This window comes from Plectropomus leopardus, chromosome 2 (genome assembly GCF_026936395.1).
Source record: "Plectropomus leopardus strain MGB_pleo_1.0 chromosome 2, ASM2693639v1, whole genome shotgun sequence".
NCBI lineage: Eukaryota > Metazoa > Chordata > Actinopteri > Perciformes > Serranidae > Plectropomus > Plectropomus leopardus.
In genome coordinates this window covers 19311562-19324298 of record NC_142177.1, presented here as the reverse complement: position 1 = coordinate 19324298, position 12737 = coordinate 19311562, and the positions used below count along the sequence as shown (strand labels likewise).

Genomic DNA, 12737 nt, shown 5'->3' with positions numbered 1-12737 from the left:
ACCAGTGTTTATTTTGTCTGTTCTGGACTTCTGCAGAAACATGGCTGTGGGGATCTCCCTAAACATGGATTTGCATCCTATGTTGATATAAACAGCTCATTCTGAGGTAAAGAAACATGATGATTCCTATAGCAAGGTGATTATACTCTAAAGGAAACATATTTATTATGTTATATTCAATTTCTGCCAATATCCCCCTCAATCCTACACACTGATCCTTTAAAGCTGCATTGATTGATTTTTGTGGGCTACTTCTGGGCAGCAGAAGTAATTGCAGCTGGAAATCAACATACAGGTACTGTTACCCTATAATGTTAATGACGAACTTTGTTGGCAAAGAGTTGCCATTTTCACATAAAGCAGGTACGGAGGAACATCAGCAATCATTTGGAGAAATCCAATATTCACTAACATTTCACCTCTGGTTTGGTCTCCACAATCCCCTGAGACAAGATATCCGGCTCTTTAGCTGTTAAATGCACTGCAGTTCTGCAACTAATCACCAACTTTGTCAGCCTGCTGTTTGGTACTGAGCAGTTTCTTTATCAGAGCTTTTATGCTGAAAGCCGTTTCCTGCTGTGATTAAAAACAAGGCTGATAAGAAAACCAAAACAGTATGAGCTAAATAGACTTTAAAACTGCATAGAGCTCTCACATTTCACATTACACATCATCCTTTGATCCATTATCATTATTAGAAATAACTACTGGTGTGGTTTTAAACACCAATGAATGAATGAATTGACTAAATTGAAACTTTCACTGTCCTATATTTATTTGTAGTTTTTCATTGAGTTAATAAAAGCAGGAGATATATGATATGAATATGTTATTGGCAATATCAGAAAATGGCAAAAAAACCAACTTGGATGTTAACTAGAAGAATAAACAGATCCTCCATTATAATACATGTTTGCTACACACTGTACAATATTTACAATTGATTTTTGGCTTGCTGTTTACAAAAAAACATAACACATAAAACTAGAGTCCATCTTGTGATGGGATCACACAGCCAGAGGACGCCAATCCGAGATGTGAAACTAATATGTTGTCCCATTCTTCCTACCCTCTGCTTCTGGTACTTTTCCTGGGACCACGCTCACCTTCGAACCTGGTCTTTATTGTGATCTCAGCAACACACCCGTAAAGTTTCATGACTGCATCTTGCACAGTTGCAGTGTAAGCATGTCGTAAAACTTTCTCCACAAACAGTGCAATACAATATAATATCTCTCTCAGGAACCAAATTTTGCCATGCTGACATGATGATGAAAAGAATATAACATACGTGTAACAATACAAATGAGCTATGACATAGCTGCATGATTCTAAATTTACATCTTGTGTATACGAAATGCACATATGCAGGTATTCATACAGTATGTCCCTGCCTGTTTGTGTTTTATATGAATGAGGTAGAGACTATAAACTTCAGCACCTGTGAACCCGAATCAGTTAAGAGGAGTTTAATGCATTGTATTAGTAAAAAGGTCCTTTCAGTCTTTTTGATTCTATAGATTTTGAATATTTTTTTGAAAAAATAATTTTCTTTCTATCCTATATTCAAATATATGTAACATTTGACTCAATGTTTAGAAATTAAAGGCTAAAAGCTTCAAACTCTGCACAAAAAGTCTGCAGTTTTCGCTTGAGGTCCTATTTTTTTCTATATCCGCTCAACATTTCCAAGATATTTGGTTTGATTGTTTCAAGCTCTGTGGTAAACACACAAAGTATATTTTTCTCAAAATGTTTTGTGCAGCAGAGCAGCACCTTTCGGGGCGGGGAGGGGGGGCTTTTATTTTTTGGCCTTCTTGCTGTCTTTTTCCTTGTTTTTCTCTTTCTCTGCCTTTTCTTTCTCAGCTCTCTTCTTCTCTTCCCTGGCCTCCTTGTACTTCCACTTGGGTGGTTCCAGGAAGCGCTTATCCTTCTTCTTCTTCTTCTTCTTCTTTTCTTTCTTTGGCGTTGCTTCTGTAGGCCTGCTGACGTCGATCTTTGGGATGCAGCCAGAGGGGAAGATGCTGTTCCTTCTCGCCATACTGCGGGGAATAAATGCAGTAGCAACTTTGGTCGAAGCCAACGAGAGGATGCTGCCTCGCCGCTCCGTCTCGGCACAGCATGTTGTAGAGATGGACTCTGCTGAGTGGATTGTGGGAATGATATGTGAAACTGAGCCATTGCTGTGGCACACTGAGCTCTCCTCTAATTCCTTATATGTGTGTTTCTCCGTCAGCTCTGGCACAGCCATGCGCCTTTTCCCCACCTCAGGTGGGCTTGTTGGGCAGAGCGGACGGCAACCTGTTGAAATCAGGGGACTGTGGACACTGGTGGTAATGCGCACCATGTGGTCCAAGGCCCCGTTGTCCTGGGGGTCACGGGGAAATCTGAAAGCGAATGTGTTTTTGATCCGCTGGGTGATTTTTTCCGTGGCACTTTTCTCAGCCATGGCCTTGGCTACCCTCTCCTTGAGCTCAGGCCACTCAGGGACGTAACTCTCACAGAACTGCTCAGCTTTTGGCCGCAAATTAAGGCGGCGGAGACGCTGTAGGGTCTCATAGCGGCCTGTTTTCAGTGCCCAGTCCCGAGCGCATTTTCCTTTTGTGGAGTCTACTGCATTTATGTCAGCCCCTGGAAATAAAGAGCATAGGAATTAGGAGAGAAAGGGTTAATTTCCAACAATGAATAATTCATTCATTTTCTCTTTTTAGTGCTTTTCAGATCTACAGAGAGCCAGTAGGCATTTTTCATGGCTGACATTTTGGCTTGTTATAGCAGGAGGAGCATTAGTGTCATTAATCACATTAACAATGGCTCTATTCCAGTTTACAGGTAGATGTCCCAGTATGCCAGTGAGTCAGCATGCATAGACCGAGGGCGCTGATACTGAAACACCGCAACTTAATGCAGCCTTTATTAATGATTCATTACCTCTGTGTCTTTTCATCTGCAACATGTCAAAATCTAAGCCACATAAAAGGCCAATTACAGCCATGAACATAAAACTGGCAATATACAGCACAGCATTGTCTTGTAAAGGCCTTTTTTTTACAGCAGGCATTTTAACTAGTCATAGCAGGAAAAGCAAAGGTGTTACCAATCACATTAACGATGGCTCTGCTCTGCGTTCCAAACATCTCAGAGTTGAAAATTCTGACATCCTACTTGAAAAACTACAATGGAACGCCACTCAGAGTTGAGCCTCCCATCTGTCCTGACTTCATGAAGAAGCGGTTGTCTGACATCCCACATCAATGGAAGAGCACGTCGTAAATAGTAAACCATCAGCTGACCATCAACTAAACGGAAGGTATATGCATCTATTTAATTAAAATAATACACAGTAAAACCTGCTATGCATGTAAAATAACGTAAAAATATGTTGCCAATGTTATCTGTGAGCTGGTTATGATTAAAATATGTTTTGTTAATGCGAGGAGGCTGCCCTGCTGAGAGTTTAGTTGTGTGTACACTTGCCAAAAAAACATCAGTTTGTCACATTCAACCATGTTTCTTGTTTACTTTGGCAGAAGTTCAGTAAATAAGCCTACAGAAGGGCCGTCATACTGTAAACGGGTCTTTCTGTAATGGTATCAGTAGTACTAATACTGTAATATCAGCAACAAATGTTTAAAACAAATTAGCAGTAATTTTTTAGGTAAATGTCATAATCTGTTATGATACAGATCATATAATCTAGCCCTAGCCGCATTATAGAGATGCAACAGTTGCTCGATTAATTGAGTAATCGAGGAGGGCAAATGACAACAATTTTTTCTTCGCAGCTCATCAGATGTGAGGAGTTGCTGTTTATATTTAACACTTACAACAATAAATGTAATAGCTCAAGGTTTTGTGATGCTAGTTTACAAAACAAGCAAACTGAAGACATCATTTTGTGCGCCATTTTTCTTTTACTTTTTTACATTTCACAGACTAAAAGACTGATCAGTTAACTGAGAAAATAAATTGCAAATTACTCAGCAGAGAAAATAATCATTATTTGCAGCCCTACATCGATATTAAAAAATAAATTATGACTAGCAAATATTTTAGGAAAAGTGTGCAGTCTACAAATAGCTCTGTGAGTGGCTAATCCACAACCAGCCTGCAAGACTCGTAAGTCAGAGGTTACTGCCAGGTGTGTTAAGATGTGATAATGTCCTCAGAATGATCCTTTAAACCGGTCTGGCGTCACTGGAACACTCACTCGCGAACAGAGTTAGCTGGCTTCAAATATGGACAGATAAACTGCGGGCTCAGCTATTCTTATCACCAGCCGGTGCTGTAACTGTTCATTTAGAGCTGTAAGAGTCCTGCTTAATGAGCTAATGTCAGGGTTTCAAAAAAGAACAGATAATATCACAGTACAGCAGCTCATGATTAAGAGCAACAGTAAAAGGCTGCTTCACTGGCGCATGAAGAAACTACAAAGACTATAGTGATTGTGGAAGTCGAACTCCTGCTGAGAAAACTGTGCTGTCAATTATTGGAATATTATTTTGTACATGCACACGTACCTGTATGCATTTTGTTGAAACATATAAAAGGTTTGAGAGGTGGCTGAGTGGTTCATGTGTTTAACTTAGAAATCTATAACTATCCAATAGGGCCACACTATTAATCTAAATATTATCGGAATCACAATAAGGCTAAGTGCAATATTGAAATTGCAGGAGCTTAAATTTGTTTGATAAAGGTCAAATTTGTCACAATGCCCTTATATAGATAGAGCACTGTGGTGCCAAGGAGATACCCTGGCCTACAAATATTATTCCAGATGTAAGGGAACATGCTTGTTTAATACAGACAGATTAAAAAAAATCAAATCATCATCATTTTTATCAAAATGAATAACAAACAAAAAGTTTCCCAAGCATGAAGCAAGCATGAAAATAAATGGGAAACCAAACAATTAGACATAAAAAAAACAAAATGAACTGACTAATTTGCAATGTAATGAAAATGAAAAATAATCTGTGTATTTTCCTTGATTTAGATCAGATGCAACAATTTAATGTATGCTCTTACATACCAGCCATAACAAGGGCGGCCACAACATCAGTGCGGCCGGTCATAGCAGCTTTGATGAGGGCTGTGAAACCTCGACAATCCCTTATTTCAGTGTCGATACCAGGATAATAGTTTAGGAGATACATGACTGTGTTGATGTGACCTGCAGAGAGAAACACAGAATTAAAAGATCAGATCAGCAGGCTGTCAGGTGGTTGGAACTCTTTGCATCTAGATGACATTGAAGCATTAAAGTATTTAACCTTTTGAAAACTGGAGCGAAATCCTTTCAGTCCTTGCTGCTTTCAAACACCTTTTTCAGGTATTTAAACCTTTGAACCCTGAACACATTGGTGCAACTTTCTTACACTGAGCACCTTTGTAAGAAAAGTTCCACAAATTTTAAGAAATTAGTTTTAAAAAAACTTTTAAAAAAAATATTTATTTTTAAAAATGTCAAAGAAAAAAGTGAAAATTAAAAAAAAAAATTAATTATCATAACACATCCTTACAATTATGTTAAAGAATTATTTTAAGCACTTTTTTTAGGTTAGTCTCTTTCTTTCTGTCTTTCTCTTTTCTTTTAAAATGTTTTTTTTTAACCAATTTTCAACTAATTTTCTTGTACTTTTTACTAACTTTGTGCTAATTTTGTTTGCAAAATTTTAATCTACATAAGTCACACAATGATGTTATGATATTTACTTCTGTCTAATAACATCTTAATTGTCTTGTACTTTGCTGATTTATCCTCTGAACTTGACCTTTGTTTTGTTTTATTAATGTATGGTGTGTAGGTATGACTTGCCTGCTTGGGATGCAATCATCAGAGCGGTGTTGCCTTCAGTGTCCTGGTGATTTATGTCTATAAAGGGACAGCTGTGAAGTCCATGTACAATGTCGATGAACCCTTTGCAGCAGGCCACCATCAAACCGTTCTGTGGGTAAAAGTCAATGGTGAGGATCAATAACAGTGCAAGTGTTTTAGACACTATGAGCTTTGTTTTCCACATTCTGACTTATCACTCTTACCCAGCCATTGATGTCCAGCTCTCTGGCCTCCTCCTTTGTCACCCCTCTCTCCAGAACTTTCCGCAGAGAGACAGGTTCATTACGGGCGCATGCCCCATACAGTGTTAATGCTGCACGCCCATCTGTTGCCTCCAGTGTGTAGTCTGGAAGCACAGAGTCGTCAGAGAGGATGCTGTCTGTATCAGACTCACTCCCCGATAGTGACACGTCGTCCTCATCAGGGCCCGAGCCCAGGTGGGGGTCCTGCGCTGCAGTGGCCATCTTCCAACAGCAGAACAGGTGAGACGGTGCTGTTATCCTTTGGCTACATCTATAAGAAAATCAAAAATAGAAAGTAGATGGCAGATATTTCTGGATGTTGTCTATTGCAACAAAGGTGTGCTTTAGAGATGAAAACTCAAAAAGGATTCATTTTTTTCTTCTGTGGAAGCTCTCTGTAATTACACATATTTCAAAAATCATCTTCACATTGGAGAAATTAAGTTGTTGCTGAATCTTAACACGGTGAATATAAAAGGCTTCAGATCTGCCACATTCTGAGATCAGAAGTTTTTATCAGATTAACAAAGAAGAAACGTGAGTCTGTCAGTCAGGGATTATGAGTGTGTGGAGGGGTGGGTGTGGTTGTACGAGCTCAGTGTGCCTTTACTGTTGAGTAACTGGATCAGCATCTGAAAGCCCTGCTGAATATACAGGAGAGCTAAATGAGGAACAACCCACCTCAGAATAACCTCAGTCACATGTGGCATCGGTCAACTCATGGTTTGGCTCTAGCGTTGCTTTCTGAAGCCAACATGACTACTGAAGCATTGTAGTATAGTATGTATGTTATCACATGCAAATGTTTACACCAATATTGATAAGTGCTCCTAACACTATGAAATCAAAACAACATAATTGTGATTTGGGAATATTCAAAATGAGAAGGTTTTCCAGACGTTGTCATTTAATGGTTTGAATATTGGTTTTAACTTCTTTTAGGTTTGCTTAATGATTTTTTTAAATGTCTTTTCTCATGCTCGGCATCATTGAAAATGCGCATCCCCTTTAAAGATTTCTCAGGTTTCGAACAGAGATTTGAATGAATGAAAATCTTAATGTCACAAACCAGTTCATGAAATCAAACTAACAAAGTGAAACTTCAGTGGCAGAACTGCAGCATCTACTATCCGTTGTCATTACAGGATGAATGTACTACCACTTTGATCAAACTAACTGATACATGAACATAAACAATTAAAGACTCACCATAAAGTGTGATCAATCAGTCGAAAATGTAGATGTATCCACATGTGTTGGCCTGTCCCTCCTCTGTGACTTCTTGTTGGGCAACTTCTGACTTCCTCCAACACTCCTACTGCGTTTCCAGAGCCACCGAGAGGTCACAGTTTCCTTCTGGGCCTGTAAATAGAGAGGTACTTTACCCATTTCCATCCCTCATATTGTCGTGATGACATACAACTGAGAGGAGGAGTCTTTGCAGAGACTTCACTGAGATGCTGTATGTTTAGCTTCTACGCTTAGCTCATCCCACTTACAACAGCTTTAAGGAGAGGATTACGTACTGCTCTGGCCATTTTCATCTTTCAACACAGCGCCAGTGTTGTGCTCACTACCTGGCACTTTGTACCTGTTTTTTTAATTGGTTAAACTTAAGAGATTTTCTCCATCATAAGAGTGAGAAATGTTTTAAAGTGGATTTTCACCTACAAGGAATTTGACTTGTAACAATGAATAATGTGCAAAAGTATAAAGACATCGTATAAGATAAAAGTATGAAAAATTACAACAGAATATGAGTAAAGTAAAAATTCAAATGTGGAAAAAAAATTTATATCTGATTTTAAAGTGCAAAATTGTGCAGGATAATAGTTAATATTCTTTAAATCCCATGCTGTTTTTTTTCTTACTTTTGTCTTTATTTTGATATTTTGGATAAACAGGTAGATTTCCCATGTTTGTAACTCTCTGATGAACTGTCACATTTGAACCTCAATAATCTGGCAAGAGTCAAGATGAGAAACAAACGAGAACATAAACATAAAAAGAAAATTTGGAGGAAGAAGAATAACAATTATATGTCAACAACAACCACAACTCATCTTCTGTCAGACATAAATAAATATGCATTTCTGCAAATAATGTCTTACCAAAAACACAGAAACAACATACAGTATTTTGTATTCCGTCCAAAAAATAAGTAAATAATTCCATTGTAAATGTGTAAAATGTCAACTGTAAGCTGCTTAAGCCAGAGGAATCTAATTAATTGTTAAGACGGACTAACAGACTATCAAATCCCATCAGAGGTGACCGAACTGCTCTGAACATATGGGACTGACTCAAGACTTAAAACAGCAACATCATAACCGAACAGCACTGGTCGAGGCTCGGCTGTGATATTTCACAGATTAACCACAGGATGGGGATCTCTCACACAGTTTACTGGCTCTGATCTCAGCCTTTATGATTTGGCCATAACAGAGTTTAACTGCTGAGCAGTTATACATAAGTCCTGAACATCAGGAATGTACAATCTGTATAAACATTATTTAAATCTGAAAAACATCTGTGTTCTATGAAGTGAGGTTGAATAGAATTATATATTTATGTTATATATTTTTTATAGGTCTGGATCCTGTGCAGGACTCTCAGTGCAGTTATGGTTCAGTGTATTAACTGGAATAAAAGTCAATTAAACGGGATTACTAAAAGAAAAAACATATAGGAACTATGGTCTACTTAATGTCAATAATGAAACACTAAGTTTTTCTGAAGCTATTCTGAGTTGGTTTAAACTTCTGCTTTGGGAATAGTCACAGACTGAAATTAGCCCATGGGACCTGTGGGACGTGGCTGGACCTGTCTGGACAGATTGACCCTTCTCTTATCCAGAGGGGCCTGAGGACAGGTCCCACTGCAATTGACCAGCTGTACTCATCTGTCCGGAGGGGAAAATCTGGTGCAAAGCTGAGATTGTCTACTTTTGTCCTTTTGTTGGACGTCAGGCAGGACAACAGAGATCTTTCTCTGAAGCTTTTTAACTTTTCTGTTTTTTGAATAGATAAAAAGCAAAGGATAAAGGGGATACCTAAATGAGGAGAGGAGAATGAGACTGAATTTAAAGACATTACAGTTGAGAAAAAAGAAAATATTTTAGGACATTTAGGGGAGCAGAGGAGCAGGGGATGCAAAATGAAGACTTTGGCAAAAGTACAAGGGAGGACTGAACAACTTCTGGGATACAGGGTTGATAAAGTGAGTGTTTGCTCTTCAAATGAGGTGATGGAAATACAAACTTCAATGCCAAAAACTTGCATGCATTATCTTGGGGCTACTCTTAACTATTGAACATGTGCACAAGTAGTGAAATGTTGTGAAATACAATGTAGTTATCAATAATGACAAAAAAACAAAATCACACCTGAAAGAAAGAACATGCTGGATGCATGCTTTAACTTTATATATTTATTTGTTGCATGATCTTCATCTTGCTTTTATCAAATCTTTTCCTTTATGCAGTTTGATAGTGTCCCATTTTTAAATGCAATATTAACCAAATTCTTTCACTTTAAACAGAATTAAATTATTTTAATCTTGGTTAATTGGAATGTAAACACAAAAACACTGCTGCAGCTCATTCTATATTCAAGGATCAATCCTATATCCTTGAATAGTTTAAAGATTAGATTAAGATTAAATGTATTCCTCATACAACATTAGAATTCTTGGTTGAGGATTTTATGTTCTGTACTCTCCTGATCAGTATAGTCCTCTCAGGGAAATTCCTCAGATAAGATAAGAAACCACTTAAGCTGAAGCAAAGATAGGAAAGAGCAAGAGAGGGGTGGAGAGAGAGATGTGAAATAGAGTGGAAAAGTGGCATAATTAGCTCAATCACTCTTTCTGTCCTGTTGAGTCCAACCTACCACCTAAATCTGCCACATATAGTAATATAGATTTAAACACAGCTATAAATAAATGCTGTTGACAAAGAGCACAGGGTGTTTTTATTTAACGTGTTTAACTTTTCATTCTGTCTGTCATGTAAGGTTTCAGACACCAGCCGGGAGAGACTGTTGTCAGATGAAAACAATCAGGACTTCGAGAAGCAGTTTAAGTTGGCCAGGAAGTCCAGTGTGGTCGCAGGATGCAAAGGTAACACAGTGGGTTAATCTGCTGTTCTCGTGTCTTCCGTGACTGAGGAGAAACACTGTTGTTTACTGCTGTGTGCATCTCCTCTGTCACCCATAGTGGGGAGCTATCTGACAGAAAGGAAGAGCAGCGTTAACACCAGGAAAGGTTTCACTTTGCACACAAAACTTCATGGGTGAATTTTGGATTTTAAGGACTTAAAGCAACACAAAAAGCACATTACTCTTCCTGATGATTAAATATTGGCTAATCAGGCGCGTGCATGCCCACATACACTTGCATGCGCACACACAGTAATCCCACATTGTGGAGAGCTCAGTGCTTTTCAGCTCACATGGATCATCATGTCAACAGAGTTTTTAAAAGCTTAACTCAATGGCCAAGAGAGCAAGAGCATTTTAATATTTTTATAGCTGTAATCTGTCCTCGGTGGATTGAGATTCCAGGGTTGCGTTGGTCGACGTCAATGCAAATGTGAGCTGTGTGTTTATGAAGCAGTCTAATGCATATGTGTGTCACATAGCAACAGCAGTTGTGCTAGAGACAGATTCTTGTCTTCCTGTTTTTTCTCTTCTTCTCTGATTTTGTCCATGTTTGGGTTCGTACGAGTTTATGCATAAATCTCCTTGAATCACACTAGCGGCTGCCACGAGCCTGGACAGCTGCGCTCAGAAGATCATCTAGTCATGAATGCTTAATCTTGGCTTTGAGATTAAATCGGCCTGCCTCCATCCTGCCAACTCAGTTCGCTGTGTGTCGGTGCTTCCACATGTTGGTTTTTCCACAGCAGAGGAAATGCTTCAGTACCTGTGGTGACAAAGGAAAGCAGGCAACTGCTGTTATGATTAGAGAAGGAGGTTCTTTATCCGTTTTAAATAAACAAAGATCCTCTTTGTCCAGATGATTTTATGTATAATTTATTTGCAAGTGCACGTACGTCTGAGCATCTGGGGCTGCTTTTATTTAATTTGACTGGAGGTGTGAGACCTCAGCTTCACGCTGGGAGTGTTGTGGTGTTTGTGTTGAATTTCGTCTAAACCTACAGTATGTCTACTTGTGACCCCTCAGTACAGTTTGCATATGTTAATTCCTGGTGGCTAGCTAAACTAAAGACGGATTATCCAGTGTATCACAAGCAAAAAGGCGAGATTAAAGAGGCTGCGGTGACCTCTAGCCCACCTGGTAGAGTGCACGCACCATATAGGCTGAGGCCTTTGCAGCAGCTCGAATTTGATATCAATGTGCAGCCCTTTGCTGCATGTCATACTCCCTATTTCTCCCTACATTCCTGTTTTTCTCCATATGCTCTACAATTAAGGCAAATAGCCCAGAAATAACCTTTGAAAAGATCAAATAAACTGTATATGACATTTAGAGCACATTTATGATTCAGAGTCTGATTCAGACTGAACCAGGGACTGGGCACTGTGGTTCTGCAACAATGTCAAGGGTTGGGTTGGCATTATCAGCGGTAACTGCCATATGAATACAGTGCAGAATGGTGGTGATTTTCTAGCCAGTGGGACACATGCATGTACTAAGATGCACACGTGGCCGTACTGTCTACCACAACAACAAACGGAGAAGTATGGATTACAACAAAGAGGGAGCGTGACCTCATTCTCTGCTCAGGACGCCATTACTCTACTGCGTCTTTACATAGCAAATAGTTGTTTGCTGCTATAGTAACACGTATACAGCAGAATGTTGTATACAGCTCCTTTAAGGACAAAAGTAAATCTAAAAAAAAAAGGTCCAGACCCTGTTGCTGCTTCAGTGGGTCTTTGCTTGTGACAGCATGTATGGGTATGTGTATATATTAGCCCTTTGAAACCTGTATTTACATTACTTGTGCGACATTCAGATGCTTTTCACAAGTGTTTAAAAATGTGGACCCTGGGTAAATTGGTTTAATTATTGGTTTTATTATTAAAATTATTTATTTTATTTTTTTAAAGAAACAAGGGGGGGAAGGCAATGAGCAACTTGACAAGTAATGCCTGGCATATTGCAAGAAAGGAGTATAATTAGAATATTATTCTTTTAAAAACAAGAAGAAAATGTCCAGAGAACAATACTTATAATTACCACAGATATATTTAAATTTATTAAATTATTTTGTCAAATATAAATTATGTCAAGCCATTTTCAGGGGTCATTTCTCGTTTGTTTGTTTATTTTGTTTTTTTGTTATATTTTGCACTTTTTTATTGCAAATTTTTTGTTTTTCTTGCAATTTTTTTTTTTTTTTTTTTTTTTTACAAATTTCTTGGACATTTTTATTGAAGTTGCTCATTGCCCTCTTCTCATGTTTTTGAAAGAAATAAAGCCTCTTCACACAGGTTTCAAAGTTTATTAGCTCTCTGTATGGCTGAAGAGAACATTGCACACTTTTTGCTTATTTCACGGAGACGTCCATGTTTGTCATTGTACTAAACGTCCCACAGCCTCAGAGCGAGCACTGAGAATAGAGGCTGGTGAGGGAGGTGTGAAGAGAGAGGGGAGACAGAGCAGACAGGGAGGGGAGAGGAGCAAGA

At 38.6% G+C, this 12737-nt stretch overlaps 1 protein-coding gene and 1 long non-coding RNA gene across 2 annotated transcripts; one reads left to right on the top strand and one right to left on the bottom strand.

Moving 5' to 3' along the window:
* Positions 1-762: 762 nt before the first annotated feature.
* ankrd33ab (ankyrin repeat domain 33Ab) lies at positions 763-6340 on the bottom strand. Its single transcript, XM_042494880.2, has 4 exons — positions 6046-6340; positions 5822-5951; positions 5036-5176; positions 763-2631 (listed from the first exon to the last, which is right to left on the bottom strand). Exons 1-4 carry the CDS (start codon positions 6304-6306, stop codon positions 1802-1804), a joined length of 1362 nt encoding a protein of 453 aa, XP_042350814.2. The 5' UTR covers positions 6307-6340; the 3' UTR covers positions 763-1801.
* LOC148190193 (uncharacterized) lies at positions 2545-10203 on the top strand. The gene is made up of 4 exons (XR_015778642.1): positions 2545-3310; positions 5811-5970; positions 6100-6324; positions 10098-10203. It is a non-coding gene; the product is annotated as an uncharacterized LOC148190193 (long non-coding RNA).
* Positions 10204-12737: the final 2534 nt, after the last annotated feature.

What these genes read in the sequence shown, in the direction of transcription:
- ankrd33ab (XM_042494880.2), bottom strand. Translation starts at nt 6,306, where the DNA reads ATGGCCACTGCAGCGCAGGACCCCCACCTGGGCTCGGGCCCTGATGAG. An exon ending in GATGATTGCATCCCAAGCAG is followed by an intron (nt 5,177 to 5,821) that starts GCAAGTCATACC and finishes TTCTCTCTGCAG; the next exon opens with GTCACATCAACACAGTCATG. An exon ending in GGCCGCCCTTGTTATGGCTG is followed by an intron (nt 2,632 to 5,035) that starts GTATGTAAGAGC and finishes CTTTATTTCCAG; the next exon opens with GGGCTGACATAAATGCAGTA.